The 22,179-nt window shown below is 47.9% G+C and overlaps 2 protein-coding genes across 3 annotated transcripts in view; both read right to left on the bottom strand.

The window, feature by feature from the left end:
- Window positions 1–2,860: 2,860 nt before the first annotated feature.
- On the bottom strand, window positions 2,861–7,014 carry LOC135810818 (uncharacterized). Of its 2 annotated transcripts, none has more exons than XM_065324248.1 (4): window positions 6,492–7,014; window positions 4,912–5,019; window positions 4,683–4,714; window positions 2,861–3,407 (listed from the first exon to the last, which is right to left on the bottom strand). In XM_065324248.1, the coding sequence occupies exons 2-4, from the start codon at window positions 5,009–5,011 to the stop codon at window positions 3,123–3,125; spliced, it is 417 nt and encodes a 138-aa protein (XP_065180320.1). In that variant the 5' UTR covers window positions 5,012–5,019; window positions 6,492–7,014; the 3' UTR covers window positions 2,861–3,122. The 2 variants fall into 2 exon arrangements, with proteins under 2 accessions (XP_065180320.1, XP_065180321.1); XM_065324249.1 differs by having other exon boundaries at window positions 6,675–7,014.
- Window positions 7,015–9,145: 2,131 nt separating this feature from the next.
- Window positions 9,146–22,179, bottom strand: part of LOC135809461 (RNA-splicing ligase RtcB homolog) — a 28,633-nt gene continuing 15,599 nt past the window's right edge. Inside the window, exons 17-20 of the mRNA XM_065322818.1 lie at window positions 21,535–21,563; window positions 20,173–20,263; window positions 19,033–19,075; window positions 9,146–10,173 (exon numbers count right to left, since the gene is read on the bottom strand). Coding sequence (XP_065178890.1) covers window positions 10,109–10,173; window positions 19,033–19,075; window positions 20,173–20,263; window positions 21,535–21,563 — 228 coding nt within the window. The 3' untranslated portion in view covers window positions 9,146–10,108. The remainder of the gene's footprint in view (window positions 10,174–19,032; window positions 19,076–20,172; window positions 20,264–21,534; window positions 21,564–22,179) is intronic.

Genomic DNA, 22,179 nt, shown 5'->3' with positions numbered 1-22,179 from the left:
GCATGTACGCACTGGTAATTATTGTGTAATTATCTTACAGGTACAGTGTAGATAATTGTTACTACAGTACCATCACCATGATCACATGATCACTAGTAGTGTGCAACTGTCAGTCATGATTGCGGATGTGCTGGATGGTGAAACTGGGCAGGTGGCATGCTGTCAAATCAAGACCTACCCACTAGTGCTTACACTTCACTTTCGACTTCAAATAATTCAGCGCGCACGAAGTAGCGCTGTACGGGACTCAGTTACAGTAGTAGCACTAACACTAACAGGCGACACGAGTGTGAATGTGTGAACGAAGGCGCAAGTGTGAATACTTTCCGGCAATCTGCTCAGCCCAAGCCCAAGATCCTCTCCGCTGTTCGTCTCAACGGGATTCAGAAAACAACCAGATGCAACAGAGAAGGAGAACAAGGTTGTTGCACTCAACATGAGAGCAACGGGGGACCCTCTTCCGAAAACCAGGTTGTAGATATGTATGCGACATTTCCAACAGCATCACCTGATCCTAATGCATTAATGAGAAATCAGTCAGGTCACGTGATGATAGCATCGCTACTCGGTACGTTTCGTGTTTGTGTGCGTGTGCGTGCGTGCATGTGTGTGTGTGTGTGTGAGTGTGCGTGTGTGTATGTGTGTGCGTTTGTGTGTGTTGCGTGTGTGTTTTCGAGCAACCACAAGCTAGAACAGATCTAGATGCTGTATGATAGAGTTGGCTTGCAGTTCCGGCTGTGGTGGTGGAACTGGAGTACATTGTACCATCATGTACATTTCTGCCGACCTGAGGTCGACCATATCGGCTTGACACTCTAGTGCACCAGGGCAGGGGGGGGGGTGAGCAACAGCAGGTAAAGGGGTGGGGCAGAGTCCTTCAGGGAAGGTTGAGAGGTCATCTTTGGCTGATCTCCAGTCTCGATTGTGGGAGGACTGTAGTCGCCTTCATACGCTTCTGTGTGGAGAGATCACCATGGTCATGCTGCAGGGCAGTGGGGAGGAGTCGATTCTATTCTTTGTATCGTGGCATGGGGAATGACCTGGTGCAGTTCCATACTACTAGTACTGTGGATAATCCCAGCCTAGCAGAATGGGGCCACAGCTGGAAAATCACAGTCGAGCCCGACAAAGCCCCAAGTCCTGACCATTGTCCATCACCGTCAACTCTGGCCGACTCCTCCAGTCACATTCAATGGGGTGCCATTGAGGTGACCATAGAGGAAGTGAAGGAGCTGAAGCTGCTTGGAGTGCTCTGCGATCGGAACCTCTCCTTCTGCTCCCACAACCGACAAGTTGCAGTACTCACTTCGTATAATTATGCTGTATTTGAGTAGGATCCTCATTCCTTACGACATGCTACCTTTCATCGTTTTCAGTGTGTGAGTTGTGAACCAATCCTCCACCATGGCAAATTGCGTTTGTTCGCCCGTAAGAGAGGCTTTATGATGACAAGTTGCAGCCCGTGGTCACTCACCACCGCCTGGGCTTCGTGAGGAAGGCTCTGCCAAACCTCCACAACAAAGTCACGGCGAATGTGCCGTGCACCGTTACCGCGACTTCGTCCGCCCATGCAGTTCTGCGGCACTGCCCACTTTCATGGCGTCCCAGTCTAGCCTTGACCGGCTGGACCAAGTACAGCGCCGAACCCTAACTCTCATCGGCTCGGGGTCGTACCGTCACTCGCATCTCGGAGGCTCCTAAGCCTAGCGCCTCACTACGCGGAGGCAAGTTAGTTGTAGCAATCACATGCCTCTACAAGCCCCACTGGAATCATTGCCCACCGATCTTGACGGCCATGACTGTGACCGATGGAAGTCGTTAACCAGCACCGGCGCTAAACTCGCCACCAGCAAGAGGAGCAACACCAGCATGCAGCACCAGTTAGCACAGACGCTGCACCCTGGAGCTCACTCTCCGAGTCTCCGACCCCCCCCCCCCCGACCCCATGACACCATCCATGAATGGAATGCAGCCTCCACGCCCTGCTGAGTAAAGATCAGACCCACTTTGATCCGCAATTCTCACTACACTACAAGCAAGTATTACCTTCACTAGGGGGCGGGGAAATACAGTTGGATCCCGGAACGGATAGCTTGAGGCCATCAATTTATTTCTCCGCCCTTGCCATCACTCACTTACTAGACTGCGGCGTGGTGGGCCATCACGGCCCATCAATGGGATCATTTCCAGGTCCAGCCAGAGGTTGGGGAATCCAGGGGTTGTCGACCTTTGGCCTGTTTGGGAGGTTCAATGGTGTCATCTTTCCAACATTCCTTCTGAATCTCTCTTCTTTCCGGCCTCCACTGGAGAGACCTGCGCGATCTTGCAAACAGCCCCCCCCCAACACACACACACACACACCACACACACACACAAACACATACACACCACACACGTACACATACTGACATAGAGTTTGCAAATGGGAGGAACACCATGTACTTGTATGCCCGTACGTCACAGCATGATTCATATGTCACTTGCTACGGATGAGTCATGCAATGCTGACCACAGCAGGAAGTGAACGGCTTATGGAGAGTAGATCGTATACACCATCTGCAGGTCTCACCATGTGAGATCAGCCAGCAAGTCTTGAGTGTCCTGGTCATGGGCAGACACAGTCTTCTGATCCGCCTCAGCAACATTGACAGTCTGCTGCTGTTGCTGCGCATGGAGTCAGCATCCATTAGCTGCTGCTGCTGCTTGCTCGGAGCTGGTGCAGCCTGTTCGGCCTTGATGCGTTGGTAAATGGACTCTGTGAGCGTTTGAATGAATTTCTCATGAGTTTCCATCATGTCTTGCTTGTAAAGTTCAATCCTTGAACTTATTACGAGCACACACACCAAACCTGCGAGAGCAGTAGATTTTGACTTTACTTCGTTGCGAACATAAACAAAAAGAACAAAGAAATGCAAATCACTCCAGATTATCAGAACTGGATGGAAGGTGCTAGAAGAAGTAGAAGAAGAGAGAAGGATGCAGAACCGGATCGGATGTGTACAATACGGTGACAAGCTAGACCACATGCTAGTAGGTGGGGTGATCATGAACGCGTGTGATCATACATGGAGTGCCATGTGGTGGCACAGCAAGGTACTAGATCATAGATGACTGTGCAATAATTACACGCAGCACGTACAACCACGGGGTACAGCAATGTAGCACCTGCAACACAGCTGGGAGTTCTGCTTGTGTGCTTGTGATGCAACTTGGCCATCATCATCTGCCTTCAATACCTCGGACAGGTCGGTATCGCTGAGCTCTTGGGTGGATTTCAGGGCTTCATCAACGCTCAGCTTGCCAGTGGCACCAGATTCAGCCTTGCTGTTCTGTAGACCGTGTTGTGCAGCGTTGACTTGCTGCAGCTCTTCCTGGAGTAGCTGCTTCAGAACTTTCTCTAGGCGCTCCTGAATGGGCACGCACACAAATTGTGACACAATACAAAATGCCAGGAAATCAGATTGTTACTACACTGTACATGTACATGTTGTTAGATTGACAGCATGAAACAAGGTGGAGGACACTGTGTTCGGAAACAGAGACCTTACTACAACCATCCACGGTTGGCAGAGCCCCCGGTCCATGAGGACCATTTGAACCATATGGGTGTTGAACCCGGTTCTGACCCTCATTATGCTTGGGGAGTTTTAGCTTGTTTCATGCTGTCAATCTAACAATATTTGTGAACTATAGCAAGGTTTATGTAATACTAGTTTTGAATTAGTATTAGATAACCTAATACTAGTTCAAAACTAGTATTAGGTTATCTAATACTACACTGTACATGTGCAGTAAAACCTGGTTTAAGCGATCACCTCACGGTGCAAGCAAAACTTGAGCGGTCGCTAGAGCCAGGTGGTCTTTGGAACCAGGTCCCATACATTGGTGACATCTTTATTGTGTGCAAACATGTGCATGATTGTACTCATATCGACAGGTGTGGAGCGTAGAATACTTTCTGCAGCAAAGCACGTCTCACTCAAGTGCATGCAGCGCATCCTGCACTGTCCCTTGTCACTTCTGTTGACTGTATGCACATGAATCAGAGTGCACTTCAACCCTGTTGCTGTCAAACCTGACAGCTAAGATGGCACTTTGGGTTAGTTTTGCGGGGTCCCTGTGTGCAGGTCCAATATGGCACTTGGTACACTAAAAGGCGGTCACTGGTCACGCAAGGCAGGTGGTCGCTGTATCCAGTGCAGTTTCTGTGTAGAACTGTCCATGCATGGAGAAAAAAAGGCAAGTGGTCGCTAAACACAGTGGTCGCTTACACCAGGTTTTACTGTATGTGCAAGAGCCACCATGAATTAAGAAAAAGAAACGAAGCAAAAGCCACCAAGACCAGAGAATTAAATAAATAAATAATTAATTATAGGTAAGCAACAGATCACTAGAAGTCCATTCTTTACCTTAACTTCACACCAAGATTTCTGAATAGTCTTAGCTTAGTGTTCTAGCATTTTTGTCTCCGAGGAAACTGACTATGTGCTCTTACAGTGTTCAAGACAGGGTGCTATTTTTCAGTAGTGTATGGTTCGTTTTAACCCTAGCTGGAGTAATAGCAGCGGCTCCGTACTTCTCGCAGTGCATGAACATTCATGCTGCAAAAGACATAAAGTACAAAACAGCCCGGAATAACGGTACTAGTGGAGCCAATAACGGTACTAGTGGAGAACTCTTACCAGCACCTCCGTTCTCTTCTCCTTCAGCCCGGCTGTTGCAGAAACAGGAGAAGATATACCACAGAAGAGAAATAGCCTTGGTGGGACCTAACTCAGGCACGGTTCGGGGGTGAAAGTCTAGAGAGTGAACGCTGGTGCAGCTATTAAGGATATCCTTCCCGTGTGCGACCATGACTAAACAGGAATAGTATTGCCGAGGAATTGCCATAATATGACTAACTTAACTTACCATCATCATTAGCGATGTTGATACCATTCCGGGGTGGAGGATGAGAGTGCACTGTGTGTACGACGACGCACATGGTCAGCAGAAGAAATCTGATATCCATGTCGGTGTCTGTCAGAACACACAAAACAAGACACCGATTAGAAGCATGTCTGGATCTCCCGTGGTGACCGTTTGAAACTCACACCGGCCCTCTTAAAGAACAGCCTCTTCGTGTGATGAAAGCCCAATTTACCCATTCTCACATACTTCCGCTTATCCATTGAAATACCCGTTACTCTGAATCCCATACAGTCATGTATGATAGGTTTTGATGGGGGAAAGCTGGAGATATGGCATGCGAGTACTGCTATTAATGATTATTTCCTTAAACAGCAGTTCAAGTGGACTGATCTCCAGGTCCACCGGTTCGCATGGCAAATAGTGTAATAAAGCTACTACTTGGAAGTACATGACAAAAGTGATTACGCATACAGGTAAAAATACCAGGGCTTTGGCCGAGATGTCTGGGGCTTGCCTGCATGCGAATCACAAGGTCCCGAGATCGACTCGGAGTGAGGGCAACATGGGTGCAGCTGATGAGGTTTTGTCCCCGTGTCAGGCCGTGGGACTAATTCTTAGTTACCACCTCACCCTCGCCGCTAGGTGCTACATCTGCCACCTTGCTATCTCAGGCATGGTGGTGGCCTGGCACAAGTGAAACTTCCTAAGCTGCTTGTGTTTCTCACCACAGTTGCATAGCCCGATGACAAGGATGTGCGCACTTCAAGTTCTGGTACCTTATTTGTTGACCGCGCGGCACGGTGTAAATTCCAGCTTTGCAACGCGCTTCCTAAAATGGCACTTACCATGACATTTTTTCTTCAGACTCTTCCCGTTCGTATTTTTCCCGTTTCCACCTTTCCCTCAAGCAAGTGAATACCATGACAAATTGACAATATTTCCCAAGTGCATTGGTTTCCATATTCTCAGTACTACACCCTTTTAGCATGGATACTGGGGGGTATTGGGGAAAGAGCTGCTCCCGGTATTGAGTGAGTACGGAATACGCTGGCTTCATTCTACAGGGAGTACCCCCTGCTTTTTCTCCTCTGCCGACCACTGACTGTAAGACAAGAGTATAATTGCCCGCGCATTGTGGCAAGGCATATCAGTGTGCAGGTGATGCATCGGCAGGGACTTCACATTAATTTTCGTAAGCCTAATGCTTGGCCCAAACTGGGCCGATTTTTCGGCCGATGCTCCGACACCAACTCCGACATTAAATCGCCTGACTGGGTGATACACACATTTTTTTGTCGGAAACATCTGCGACAACACCGTCCATACCAGGCAATTTGATCTTGAGGATTTTTCGTACGATTCGATATCGGCCGAAAAATCGGACTTGTGTGGGCCAGGTATTAAAGTTCAAGTGAGATCTGTTATACTTATAGCCGGGCATGTATATTCCCTACAGGGGACTCTTCACTAGTCTCTAGCTCTAATCTTGCCTCTTGTCCGTGCCAGTTCTATTTTACACCAGCGCCTAGCGCCTAGCTTTCGCTCCGCGACACCAGAGCGGCAGGGCGACGGGCTCTCACCTGTTTGTTTTTTAGCGAAACAGGAAGTTCAAACTGCGTGACCAGTCTGTTGATCAGATTGACGGGGCAAGAAGCCGGCGCAACCACCCCTCAACCACAAGCACACCGTATGACTTCTATAATTATTATTCGTAGCTTCGTCCTTGAGAGCAACAGCAAGGAACCAGCGAAGCAATAACTAACCACGGAGTCACCTTCTCGGATCTGCAGACATCTGCTTGGTCGAGTACTGAGTTGAGTAGTTCTATCTCTAATTACCCGAAATAATTCGTGCACGCGTGGCACCTGGACCTGGTAGAGTATACAGCCCACACTGCCACAGCAATAGGGGCTAGGGAAAGCGCGGTGCAGATTCACCAACCTACCCACTACACCATGCAGCGGACGCGCCTATTTTGAATACTACAAGTACGGTAGTAGGCGATGCGAAGCGTGTAATATAAAAATCTAGCACTTGCAACCTGGTGAGAGAAGCACAGTGAAGCCTTTGTTGCTTCGTCTTAGCTACCCTCGGAAGGCAACTGAAAGGCAAAGACAGTGAGAACCAGCTGCTTGCACATAGCGAGCGAGTGACGGAAGACCCTGGTCGGAAACACAGTTTTGTCAGGCTGCAACCACGCCCAGGTGATATTTCCCGCCATGAGCATGGTCACGGATAGCTACACGTGAACTGGGACTTCTCTCATCTCATAATTATTCGAGTCACGGTGGACAAACTACATGTAACTGTTACTTGAACAATGTAGAATGACTAAAGATCTACGGACCTAGTACGGTTGGTTCCAACGACCAGCGTTTACTGTGGCGTATAGGTACAGTCATGTAGCTTGTTTTGTCCAGCCCCTTTCTGGTGAGACATGACAGGTCGTTGAGTGTACTTCAGAAGTATGCATAAGTACCAGTACATGACATTGTAGAACTGCAGATAATAATCGACTATTGCCAGTGGCGAGTCGGAAAGTGCTACATGTCACACACACACACACACACACACACACCATTGGACCATTGGACGCCCATCGCCGGAGGCGATGATAGCGATACTACAGCAGAAGCCATAGCAGCTTGTGCTGGGATTGCACCATTGATTCAACAGCTTGCAAGGCTGAAGAATTGACCGCCACTATTCAGCCTGGTCTACACCACACAGCTACATGTATGAAGTGGCTTTTTCTGGCCAGTGAATCCCTACTTTTTGGTCTTTTTCATTTTTTTTCCACACACACACACACACACACACACACACACACACACACACACACACACACACACACACACACACTTGTTGCTCACTGCCAAAACTGGGAAGTCACGTGGGAGAGAGGGGACACACACACACTCAGTGTTGGGCAAAAGGGCCTGTTCATACTTTGAAGTAATTGTAAAAGCCATCACTGTTGTAGACTTGATCTGATCAATGATCATGTACTGGCTCTTAATTTTTTGAAAATAAATTTTAAATTTTGACATACATGTACGTGTACGGTAGGCTTTCCCCAAATCGGCCCATTTTTCCGCCTATTCGGCTTTTCGCTAAGCTCAAAAATACATCAGATTCGGCTGCAAAATCAGCTGATTGCTCGAAAATCGGCTGCAAAATTGGAATAATATTATAGGAAAATCGGGTAAAAGAATTGTTGGCATATTGGCTTCAAATTTGGTGAGATTTTCGGCAATTCTCAAAGAAACCCTCCAAAATCGGCGAAAAGCTTAGAGATTTTTCGCAGTCTCGTTTTCGGCCGGCCGATGTGGGGATTTTACTAGTAACGATCTTCCTATTGAGTAATGGCAAATGTTTGTTTGAGACGAGGTCAAAGGACACGAGTCACACGACCTCAACACACGAGTACTACTACAAGTACTGAAGTAGAGAGCTCGAGCGGTCATGCTTGCAGCAACATCATTCGTTCGTAAATGCACTTTGCAACAAAATTTGGTAGATTTTCGGCGTCTTGAGACTCTCAAGGGAACCCTCCGAAATCAGCGAAAGGCTTAACGATTTTTCGATAAGTCTCGTTTTCGGCGAATTTTTCGGCCAGCCGATTTGGGAAAAGCCTAGTGTACGGTACATGTCCATGTGTCCGGGATGGTCCAGATTGCAATATTGTTGGTACATGTACAAGGTATGGTGCATGTGCAGTTGCCATGGTCACCGGCGGTATGTTGCGAAGTTGAAGAACTTCGGGAGTGCTGCGCAATATGCGCATGCAACTGCTCTTGGCCAGACCGAGTACGTACCGAGGCAAGAAAATCCTGCATGCCGCACACCGTCACATGCACTACCACAGTACATGCACGGCTGCATTGTTTGTGGAGTAGATGCCCGCCACGCGCCAAGGACTTAAGTACACAGAGAGGTATTCTATGTACAGTTGCGCTCGGTGAAATCTGACCCAGAGTGCACGTTTGGCGCCCCCAACCTGCACCGCCCTTGACGCCCTGGAAGTGGCACGTATGGAGCTGGACGTACACGTGTACGAATACAATGATGTCATCGGGACGTGTCCAGGGCGCCAGATTTGCACTTCGGGTCGGATTTCAGCGGGCGCAACCGTACTAGTACTGTACTATACTGGGTTAATGTACAAGAGGCACAACCTAACTAATTTTTATGATGACAATACACTCGTTTTCGTCAGCAAGACTAGCAGCCGTTGAAACTCGTGCACAATTTTTTTTAAATATCAGCAAAACCCAACACTTCACATGATGTACATAAATAAGGAGGAGAGTCGGTGGTGCAGCAAAACGGAACAAACGAGCGCTAAGACGATTCAGCAGTGCATGGGAAGTCAACAGCTTGGTGGGCGTACCACTTGCAGATAAATCTAAATGGGATGAGTAGAAAGAATTATAAAATGGCCATGCAGCTCTGCATGTTTTGTTCAGGTTTATTTCTCCAGAACCGTGCATAGATAAGGTTAGAAGCGATGCCTGAAGATTAAATGAAGACTTTCAGAAATATACTTTTCTCTGCAAGTCAACAACTCAACAATTCCTTGCACAAACCAGCATGGAAGCTAAGCCAAAAAGAGCTTATACACGTAAGGCATCCTGCTCTGTGAACAGGGAATACCTGAGAATGGTATCAGCGGGTCTGATGGGAGTACTGAGCCGTGTGGCTACAACGAGGAGACATGATCAGCACATCACTATCAGCAGCAGCAGTAGCCCAGTAGTCAGTAGTGATGATGACACCACCGCTAATGAGAAGCAAGACTAGCACTCAATGGCTCGCGGACAGTAGAAGATGCCGCAGCCTCCGCGCGGTAAGAATGGAGGGTGGTGGTGGCGCCTGTCAAGACCACACATTGCAGCACTACTACTGGTAATTCGCAGTGGGCACAGCCCGTTGGTCATAGCCCGCTCTCATGGACACAGGGTATGTATGATGTTTGGACGTGCAAGCGCCTCATCGTACTCCGTTGTCATAATGCTGGCTGAATCGTGTGCACGGTCACGGAGTGTGGCTAGCCCAGAGTGTGTGCGTGCATACAGCCGACTAGTGTGTCGGCAGAGTAACGCCAGCAATAGTACTCACAGCCACACAATCTCACAGCCACACAATCATACACACACATACTCACAGCCACACACCTGTGCGAACACGAGCAGCACTAGCCCTTGATAACAGCGACGGGTCGAAGCTTGATTGCCATCTTGCTGATGCCGGCAGCATGGCCTGAAAACGTGGACACATATACATACAGCATACAGACATCATGATGGCTTAGTTATGTCAAATTGTCAATGTGCACACATACACACATACATACCATACACAGACACAAACATCATGATGGCTTAGTTATGTCAAAGTGCACACATACACACATACATATCACACACAGACACAGACATCATGATGGCTTAGTTATGTCAAAGTGCACACATACACACATACATATCACACACAGACACAGACATCATGATGGCTTAGTTATGTCAAAGTGCACACATACACACATACATATCACACACAGACACAGACATCATGATGGCTTAGTTATGTCAAATTGTCAATGTGCACACATACACACATACATACCATACACAGACACAAACATCATGATGGCTTAGTTATGTCAAAGTGCACACATACACACATACATATCACACACAGACACAGACATCATGATGGCTTAGTTATGTCAAAGTGCACACATACACACATACATATCACACACAGACACAGACATCATGATGGCTTAGTTATGTCAAAGTGCACACATACACACATACATATCACACACAGACACAGACATCATGATGGCTTAGTTATGTCAAAGTGCACACATACACACATACATATCACACACAGACACAGACATCATGATGGCTTAGTTATGTCAAAGTGCACACATACACACATATATATCACACACAGACACAGACATCATGATGGCTTAGTTATGTCAAAGTGCACACATACACACATACATATCACACACAGACACAGACATCATGATGGCTTAGTTATGTCAAAGTGCACGCATACACACATACATATCACACACAGACACAGACATCATGATGGCTTAGTTATGTCAAAGTGCACACATACACACATACATATCACACACAGACACAGACATCATGATGGCTTAGTTATGTCAAAGTGCACACATACACACATACATATCACACACAGACACAGACATCATGATGGCTTAGTTATGTCAAAGTGCACACATACACACATACATATCACACACAGACACAGACATCATGATGGCTTAGTTATGTCAAAGTGCACACATACACACATACATATCACACACAGACACAGACATCATGATGGCTTAGTTATGTCAAATTGTCAATGTGCACACATACACACATACATACCATACACAGACACAAACATCATGATGGCTTAGTTATGTCAAAGTGCACACATACACACATACATATCACACACAGACACAGACATCATGATGGCTTAGTTATGTCAAAGTGCACACATACACACATACATATCACACACAGACACAGACATCATGATGGCTTAGTTATGTCAAAGTGCACACATACACACATACATATCACACACAGACACAGACATCATGATGGCTTAGTTATGTCAAAGTGCACACATACACACATACATATCACACACAGACACAGACATCATGATGGCTTAGTTATGTCAAAGTGCACACATACACACATACATATCACACACAGACACAGACATCATGATGGCTTAGTTATGTCAAAGTGCACACATACACACATACATATCACACACAGACACAGACATCATGATGGCTTAGTTATGTCAAAGTGCACACATACACACATACATATCACACACAGACACAGACATCATGATGGCTTAGTTATGTCAAAGTGCACACATACACACATACATATCACACACAGACACAGACATCATGATGGCTTAGTTATGTCAAAGTGCACACATACACACATACATATCACACACAGACACAGACATCATGATGGCTTAGTTATGTCAAAGTGCACGCATACACACATACATATCACACACAGACACAGACATCATGATGGCTTAGTTATGTCAAAGTGCACACATACACACATACATATCACACACAGACACAGACATCATGATGGCTTAGTTATGTCAAAGTGCACACATACACACATACATATCACACACAGACACAGACATCATGATGGCTTAGTTATGTCAAAGTGCACACATACACACATACATATCACACACAGACACAGACATCATGATGATGGCTTAGCCAAAATACAAGCATCACTGTAAGATGCACCGAATCAATGCTCCCCCCCCCCCCCCCCCCCCCCCCCCCAGAAGAATGGTTGAAGGGGTACACACCATACAGCCCCCCCCCCCCCCCCCCCAGAAGAATGGTTGAAGGGGTACACACCATACAGCCCCCCCCCCCCCCCCAGAAGAATGGTTGAAGGGGTACACACCATACAGCCCCCCCCCCCCCCCCCGAAGAATGGTTGAAGGGGTACACACCATACAGCCCCCCCCCCCCCCCCCCAGAAGAATGGTTGAAGGGGTACACACCATACAGCCCCCCCCCCCCCCCCCTAGAATACTACAGTGCTGCTCCATGAAATCCAATTGCGCGAGTCAAGTATGCACCGGGCGCTGTGTGTGCAGGCACAGACCTGTGAAGACTGATATTTTCTCTCCTACGGGCACAGAGCTACCTTACTTTATCAGATTTCATTGAGCAGCACTGTTCAAAAAACTGTTTAAAAAATCACGGTTCGCGTGAGACTCGCCCAAAGGCCCAGTTTTCTGCTTCCGCAGGAACGCCACCACCCTCTTGGATCAAGGCGCAGATGTAGTTCCTAAACGGTGGGGGGGGGGGGGGGGGGGGGTGAGTAGATCAGACCCACCACAAAGTGGTCAAAGACCGAAAATCCCATTCCCTGCATCCATGTTTCCCTCGTGCCAGGCCACGAGTTCCCAATAAACTGTGGGTCAAAAAGGAGAAAATAATAGTGAAAGAAAAAAAGAAAAAAAGTAGCAGAGGATGGTTTCGATCCATCAACCTCTGGGTTATGGGCCCAGCACGCTTCCGCTGCGCCACTCTGCTTACCACACCAAGGAGCAGGTATAGGGCAGTGCATATAACAATCAGAAGCCATTGCATGCCTCGGCACAAAGGAATGGAAGAGGTCCTAAGTCGTGCACTGAACAGTGGTGCATGCAGGGGGCAGTGAGTGAGCAAGCAGCAGTGAGTGAGCAAGCACAAGCACAGAAGCTGTGCATCCAGCACTCACAGCAACCATGGCTACAGCCAACAGGTGCCACACAACATACACTATGTAGCTGAGTACTCTGGAACATTCTTATTCGGGCGTCTTGGAACAGGGCACTGCCCATATCTCAGAGGTGCCAGTAACTCAGGACAGCTCATTTCATTTTGCCATGCCTCTGCCGCATCCATGCGAGGTTCGTTGCCAGTCATGATTTCTCACAACTCGACCCAACCCAACCGCCAGGCGGTCGGCCAATATAGCCGACAGCCCAACTTCAGGGCTCACAGCAACTATGCCTGAAGAGCGATTACGTGGGAGGACATCTTGGAAACTGATCACTATAGAAACAACCTCACGCGACCTCGCACGTGCCGCTTTGAGAAGCGCGTCCGCGACAGCCCACACGACAGGGAGCTTGCGCTGGCCTAGCTGGGGCAGTCTTTTGTGCTGGCTTCACAGCCCAGTCACGTACCTGCCGCGTTCAGAAGAAAGGACAAGCGGTGCGTGCAGTAGCGGCTACAAGACGTACATGTAGATCGTGTCAACCTCCAACAGTCCAAGCTAAAAATCAAAAACCGAAGTAGATCGTCTTGCCGAGGTGACTTTCAGCTATATCGACCATGCCGACGCTGCGGGGAAGGGTCTTCTTAGTTCTGTTGAGCATGCGTCTGATGCGGTATGTCGTGCTTGTTCATTTTTTCAGGCGACGGTAGGGACTAAAGCGCATCCTCTGTGCTATAAAATGAAACCAAGAAAGACCGCCTCCGCGTGATTGTTGTTTCGCCTACATCGGTACATCGACGCTGCGGTGGAAGAAGGATACTTAGATTTTTTAGCCTACGATGTGCTTTGCTTTTTGCATCTATTTTCAGAGCGCGGGCGTGACAGAGCGCCTTCTGGTGTCCTTCGCCCTGGTTTTTTTTGTTTTCAGGCGACCTACTCACTAGTCGACCGCGTCTACCTCAGCCCTTTATAAAAGCAAACCAAGATGTTTTCATGGCTAGATGTACCGCTACGGTCGAAGAGTCTTTTCTTGGTCCTCATTTTCTTCCTGTTCAGCCTTCCTTTCCGCTCTGTTTTGGTTTTTATTGGTGCCCCTCTTGCTATTCGTATTCGTACTTTCTGTTGTCGAGGCAACAAACTGAGGTATTTTAAACCCACAGTAAACCAAGTATGCCGCCGCGGCGGCGGCCATCAGAGACTTTGGACTATGATAAGGTTAAGTCCAAAAAGAGGAAGCCCAACCCAAGCCGCTTTGTTGGTGGCACGTGGAAGAAAAAAGCAGCTGTTGCGGAAGCCCCCAAGGTCGGCAGTGCCAGAGAGGTAAATCAATCCGTTTGCATTGACATTATGGTAATAATGCACCAGACAATTGCAAGAAGACGTACAACATCATCATGATAATACATATGAGAAGGTGTAGGAAAGAAACCAGACCCACCCATAATACTCTCGCTTCCACAACTGATATTTACTTCCTGTAGGCGGGCACTGGTCACCACCACACAGCAGGTTCGGTTGCAGATGCTGCAAGTGAACAGCGCAGCCGCACACACTCCGACCCTGCCTCTACCATACCAGAGTACCTCGCAGACCTTTCTGATGTGTCGGATGACTCGGTCGAACTCACTTCTTATTCAACGCTGGAGGCGGGACAAGACATTGCTCGAACCGGAGATGCTCAAAAGGTAAGAGTCGCCCCTCTTCAATGCAGAAGTTTATATATAAACCAGCACCCTCTAGCTATAAATCGGCACAACTCTCAGTAACCAAAAATGTCCTCTTCACGCACAATGCAGAAGTAAATCAGATTTATTTATCCAACAGAATTATTTCCGTAACACTGATGGTGGTGGATTATAAAGGGACCACTATAGTTCATGATGCAGACTGTATCTGATCAGGGTGTTGCCACTAAGTATAAACTATTTACCTATTGTTTTCCATGTACAACTGCAGGTGAGCAGTGCAGGAGTCGCGTCCGCCTCTGGGGTACAGCACACCACACCCGCACTATTCAGCAGCAGCAGCACAGCTTCCACTGCTACACACACCGTTCCTCCGGCCGCTGCACACACCGTTCCTCCCACTGTTGAAGACACGATTCCTCTTGCACATGCAGGTACTGCAGCTACTCTGTTACGCACTGCATCGCTCGCTGACGACCCCAATACACAGGCTATGGAATCACTCCAACGTGAAAATGAGCGGATAAGACAAATGCTTAAGATAGCAGAGATAAAATGTGAAGCCCAGAAACAAAAGCTGAAGGAGCAAGCAAATGCACTGCGAGGAGTAAGTAGCGCACATACTAAGCTGCAACAAAAACCAAAAAAGAAACTAGACAAGAGCGATGAGCCCACAACGAGTACAACGGTATAGTGTGCACTAGTGCCCGGTACCAAGCCTGAGTAAACACAAGCATTCATGGCACGTGCCAGGTTCATGAAGTTTGCCTGCATCATGAGCAACCAGAAATCTGCCATGGCGGTGTTCCTATCTCATTATCTACTGACTGAGCAATCTCCACCACCAGGATTTGGAACAACCATCTCACCATCCACGTTGGCGGAATGGAACGTACTTCTCGGAGAAGTCGACAAAGCCCTGCTCCGTGAGAAACTACAAGGAAGCCGCTACAAGGTTCATGTTTTTGCTGACGACAGCAATAATCAAGGCGAAGACCGGCACATGGTTGGCGTACACACATGGTGTGAAACGAGCGACTGCCCGGTCGGGTACGTGTTGGCGAATACCCTTGTGCAGTCCGGTAGTGGAGCGAACCAGGCATCCGTGGATTATCACGTGTTGCAAAACATATATGGTGTGGCAGAGGTATGCGGAGTCGTGGGAGACAATGCGTCTACCCAGTCAGGCAGCAGGAAAGGCCATGCAGCTGAGCTTGGTGTGCTTTTTAAAAGCAACACCACATTTATTGGCTGCTACCCCCACATCCTCAACATTGCCCTCCGTAATGCTATGTCCGATGGCTTTGGACAGCGTGGCAGCATGATGAGCTTCAACCTGTTCCAGCTCCAGCACAAGGTTGGGTATGTACACCACCAGAAGCCAACCTACTACAAGGCACTGTACGTCAGCGAGGGAGTTTTGCCAAGAGCACCTCCACTTCCACAGGAGTTTGTGGAAACTCGCTGGACGTACATCCATGCAAACTTGGAGTGGTGGGAGAAATACGGCAAGGCATGTCTGCAGCTTGGCAAGCGCATCCTGAGATTCCTTCCAAAGAAAGAATCCCACTTTTCTATCTGGGAGGATATCATCCGAATGGCCTCTAATGAGGTTATTGTTGTCGAGCGGACAATCTTGCTCGAACTACTGAACAGGCTCATCATGCCTGGCCTCCAGAAGTGCCAGAGCGGCGATGATGAGCTGCAATTCAGCTCTGGCTACCTAGCAAGAACGTGGCCATCGTATGTAATCAGAGACATGCGGATGGCTGAGCTGATGCGTCGTCACAGCGACTACGCCATGCCTCTGACAGCTGAAGCCAAGGCCAAGCTGGAGCCAGAAACCGCCACACACTTCGCCACACATGTTCAAGAACCCATGCTGGATGCTGTTCTTGCTTCATTCGACAAACACTCCACTAGGTGGCTTCGCTTTCCTCTGCTTTTCGCCATGGGTGCTGATACAGCCCATAGGCATCTGTTCTGGCGTGCGTATCTCCGGGTACGCGCTATTCCTGTCCAGATTACCACTTTCACTGAAGGCGCACCACCAACTGTCTCCGATGAGCAAGGACCAGCAAAGTATGACCAGTTATTGCAGCTCGCCCTAACTTTGAAGTGTCCGAAGAAGCTGGCTGCAAGCTGCTACGAACAGAACCTGCTCGACCAGAAGGCACATCTTCTTGGGCAGGCGACCATGTCCTGGTTTGAGGAGTTTTCTATCCTTGGACTGGTCGCTGGGCAGGTCAAGGACCTCGACACCTGGCTCACCAGATGGCCACTGCCCGCTGACGCTTTGCCGGAGGCAGTTTGCCTTGCACACAAGACAGGTCCGTCATGTCCTTGCAAAGACAGTGAGCCTCATTTGTGGAGCTGGTTTGCGACCTATATATTCGCAATGCCTGTCAACAATGTGATTGCCGAACGGCAGTTCAACATCGCGGATATTTACATCCATCCGAACGAGAGCGAACTGTCAAAGCAGGCAAGCCACTTGTTCGTGGAGAATGTGCTGCACTCCACACCTGCTCGCCTCCACCTGTATCAGTCCATGTCAGCAAGTAGCCGAAAGTCCGTCCGAGTCACGCAAAATGTCATGGAGCATGTTGCAAGGCAGATGAGTGAGTATGCTGCCACTGTAACGCCTGAGCGAGTCAAGAAAGCCAGAGCACAGGTGAAGCTTCTACAAGCCAAACAGTCGACTGCCCGTACCCTCACCGCTGCTGAAACATACAGCGGTGTTTTGTCCAGGCATCGCGCCCGGTCAGCTGATGAGCACGAGCGGAGAATGGCTGCCTTGCAAGAAGAAGGCATGAGGCATGGTGTGGCCCATGATCCAGGCTCACGGAGATCCGCAGCAATCCAGGAGAGGGCACCGGCACGAAGTTTCCCAGCAACTACGGCAAGCAGTACGAGTACAGTTAGTGAAACTGAAGTCAGTGAAGAGCAGAGCTAGCTTCATGTGAGAGCCGCGCACAGCTTTTCTTTCTTTCTTGTGCAGAACACAAAAATAGCTGTCGTGAGGTCGCGCTCGGCGCGCGGAAGCAAGACGATCTTTGCCATTCAAAATGTTCGTTTGTACCCGTTTCTTTGTCGATTTGGACAGTTGATGGCTTAAAATTTTTGTTTTGATCTTGCCGAGAAATTGTCCGAGCCATATTTTCCGTTTTGGCCCCTCATTCAACATCAAGTGCGGCAGAAGCGCACACACTTTTCACTCTCCCGTAATATTGAAACCCGGTCGAATTTAAAAAAAAAAACGCTCGGACAAATCCTTACAATGGGTATTGAGAGTATGTTCCTAGCTTTTCAAAGGTCTAGCTGAAAGCACTAGTACAAATGAACATTTTGAATGCACCCCACTTTCAAGGCTTTCTGCGATATCTGCCTGAGTGCATGTATACGATTCTGGCATGCTGGCTGGCTTGCATGATGCTCGCGTGACAGGGCCCTGTCCAAAATGGCGCCCACGCTTTTGTGTGATGCTGTGAGCCCTGAACTTCATTCTCTGCAGGAATGTTTCCGAAGATGGATCAGAATCCCTACCTTTTTCCGTAGTTATATTGTTGTTTTGTTCAAAGGAGTCACATATCCCTGAAGATGCCCTCTTGGACAAAAATTGGAAAGACTTTGAAGTTTGTTTTGGGGAGATTAGGAGAGCTTTTCATTTTGCGTAGCCAAGGACTTGGTGCGGCCGTGGGCGGTAGAAATTCAAATCATGACAAAGCTACAGAGGAGTTATGCCATCCTTATGGATCTTGCCCGAAAATTTGGATGACTATTTTGTTTTCAGTGATTGGTGTAATGCCAATGGTGACAAGAGTTTACGACTTATATAAGAGAACAGATCGCAGGAAAGTTTCTTTTCTTGGCTTTCCAGTGTGCTGTGTTCCTCGACAATTGGAGACAGGATACAAGAGTATAAAGTTAACGACAATTTAGACAGCGATGTGTTTAAAAACGAACATCCTCGTGTAAATGGACGTAGCTGTATGTCCTTAGGAAACCGTGTGCATACCGTATTCAAAAACCTAAGATAGGGTTTAAAGGTACATGTACATTGCAATAATAATGGTAACTGGCAACTGCTGTTCTATGCTGCATTCACTTACAGGTTTCTACGACATCAGTGACATTCTTGTATGACTCGGGAGCCTGCAGGGACAACAACAACAGAGACAACAACAACAGGGACAACAACAGGGACAACAACAGGGACAACAACAGGGACAACAACAGGGACAACAACAGGGACAACAACAGGGACAACAACAGGGACAACAACAGGGACAACAACAGGGACAACAACAGGGACAACAACAGGGACAACAACAACAACAACAACAACAACAACAACAACAACAACAACAACAACAACAACAACAACAACAACAACAACAACAACAACAACAACAACAACAACAGTGAGAGCAACACCGGTAGCAAACCACGCACACACACACGCACACACACACACCCGTGCACGCACACACACACGCACACACACACACACACACACATACACACACCCGTGCACGCACACGCACATACACACACACACACACACACACACACAATAGGTCGCCCAGACAGGCAGACATAAGCACCGTCCCTCGACATGGTCGAAAAACACCCACACCAACATCAACCAACATCCACGCCCCCGAACATCCACACCCACACCCAAGCAAGCAAGCATCTGGACAGGTGGAGGTGATCAGCTCATTGCTAGACTAGAAAAAAAAAAACACAAGCAAAACACTGCACTATGCAACAGCAATAACGTTGGCAGCAGTAGCAGCAGCTGCACAAGCAGCAGCAGCGGCGGCGCCAGCAGCAGCAGTGACAGTGGCAAGAGAACACTGTACACAGTGCGGTAGGTGCTTGCGGAGCGTATTACTACAGAGATTCTGCTACACGGAACTACGTACCAAACTCCCTGTCAACTGCAGTGAAGTTTGACATGGATTTTTCGTACGTGGCGCCGGTTCTGCTGTGCATAGCATGCTTGTAGCATGCTCGAACTTCCCGCCACATGTACTCTGTGCGCTCAGTTTTCACACGGAGACCAGTCCGTGTGAAGCGCGCTTCACACGGACTGGTCTCCGTGTGAAAACTGAGAAAGCGGTATGAAAAATCCATGTGAGACTTGATCCCGTACCGCGACGAGGTTTCCATACGTACTTTGGTACGTTTGACCGCGTGGCAGAAACTCACCAATTTCACCACATGGTTGTATAATTGTTACTAACCTCCTCCATGACAAGTTTCGGACTGGCTACACGAATGGAAATGCCCTTCTTGGATAGATCCTCCAGGACATCTTCGTAGTTTAGGTTACGCCTGCAAGCAGACACACAATAACAGGGAGAAGCCAAAAAAACTCAGAAAGAAAGCCCACAGGATAGTGAACAACACCCTACTCCCTCGGTTGTAGGTCTATGTTCATTTACCTGCCTCCCATCGGGGTCTCAGGGCAACATGACCCTTGACCTACATTTTTTCATATTCTGGAGCAGCCCATTTGCCTCGGATAAACCAGTCGGATGCAACCGGCCTCTTTTCCGTTGTCTCTTCCAGTGGCGAGAAACAGCTATTGTGGGAGGGCTCTGCTCTCCCCCCCCCTCCCCTCCCCTCCCTTGGTACATTTTCTCTGGGTGTGGAGTTGGAGAAGTTTCCGGTGTGCCTCGAAAGCCTTGGCAATCAAGTCATCATGGTTGGTAACAACATCTGCAGCTTCAACTGCCACTTTGCCTCCTTGCCTCCATGACCCGCCCCAACCAGCCACCCAGTCAGCATCACAGCCATTCCTGTACACTGTAGATGTCTTCACGAAATACTATCTCTATGCTCCATTGTACCTATACTATCTCTATGCTCCATTGTACCTATACTATCTCTATGCTCCATTGTACCTATACTATCTCTATGCTCCATTGTACCTATACTATCTCTATGCTCCATTGTACCTATACTATCTCTATGCTCCATTGTACCTATACTATCTCTATGCTCCATTGTACCTATACTATCTCTATGCTCCATTGTACCTATACTATCTCTATGCTCCATTGTACCTATACTATCTCTATGCTCCATTGTACCTATACTATCTCTATGCTCCATTGTACCTATACTATCTCTATGCTCCATTGTACCTATACTATCTCTATGCTCCATTGTACCTATACTATCTCTATGCTCCATTGTACCTATACTATCTCTATGCTCCATTGTACCTATACTATCTCTATGCTCCATTGTACCTATACTATCTCTATGCTCCATTGTACCTATACTATCTCTATGCTCCATTGTACCTATACTATCTCTATGCTCCATTGTACCTATACTATCTCTATGCTCCATTGTACCTATACTATCTCTATGCTCCATTGTACCTATACTATCTCTATGCTCCATTGTACCTATACTATCTCTATGCTCCATTGTACCTAAGCTAGACCAGATGACGGTCTGGCAACAGCACATGCACCACATAAGGAACAAAATAGTACCATGTTTATGTCTACTTTGAGGTGCATTCCAAAACTTGAGTTTTGGAACAGGAAAACGAGTAACATACAACTATCACAGCAAACTCCATTTCGTACCTTGACTTAGATCTGGACAGTGCACGACCCTATAGGGGCAACGCAGACACACAGACACACAGACAGACAGACAGACAGACAGACAGACAGACACACACGACATTATAGCGATCTTAGAGTCTACAGACATAACGTTGCAAACCCATACATAATGTCGAGCGCAATCTTGCCTATATCCGTGGTCCACATTCACTGCCATGAGTGACGGTGGCACATTGCCTAAGTGCACACCTAATCAATAGGTTCATTCCATTTTTTTCTGGGTTTGCCCTCTTCTGCCCTCCCAGGTACCTTCCCCAGACTTAATGGGAAAAAATAAGGCTGGTGCAGCCTATTAGTTAAAGGTAGTTGTTTTGTCTACATTAACTTTATTCGAAGTTAACAGAAGAACATGAAAAATAGAATATGCCTTGCATTGAGTGGCATAGCAAGCACTGGCTTTTCCACTCCACTGTCCACATCATTGCATACAGGACAGGTGCACTGGTGATGCCATGCAAACAACATCCATGTGTACATCGAGCGCAGGCAAAACCTAGTTTCAGCAGCAACACTTCGGACCATCACAGTCTTTGAATGCTGGACAGGGTGACCCTTGCCGCTGTACACACGGTGAATTAAGAAAAATTCGAACGCTTTTTAATT

Source organism: Sycon ciliatum, chromosome 2, assembly GCF_964019385.1.
Source record: "Sycon ciliatum chromosome 2, ocSycCili1.1, whole genome shotgun sequence".
Taxonomy (NCBI): Eukaryota; Metazoa; Porifera; class Calcarea; order Leucosolenida; family Sycettidae; genus Sycon; species Sycon ciliatum.
Note: the sequence above shows the minus strand (reverse complement) of the source record. Positions and strands in the feature narration are given on the sequence as shown.

What these genes read in the sequence shown, in the direction of transcription:
- LOC135810818 (XM_065324248.1), bottom strand. Translation starts at nt 5,011, where the DNA reads ATGGATATCAGATTTCTTCTGCTGACCATGTGCGTCGTCGTACACACA. An exon ending in CAACATCGCTAATGATGATG is followed by an intron (nt 4,715 to 4,911) that starts GTAAGTTAAGTT and finishes TTTCTGCAACAG; the next exon opens with CCGGGCTGAAGGAGAAGAGA. An exon ending in AGAAGAGAACGGAGGTGCTG is followed by an intron (nt 3,408 to 4,682) that starts GTAAGAGTTCTC and finishes GTGCCCATTCAG; the next exon opens with GAGCGCCTAGAGAAAGTTCT.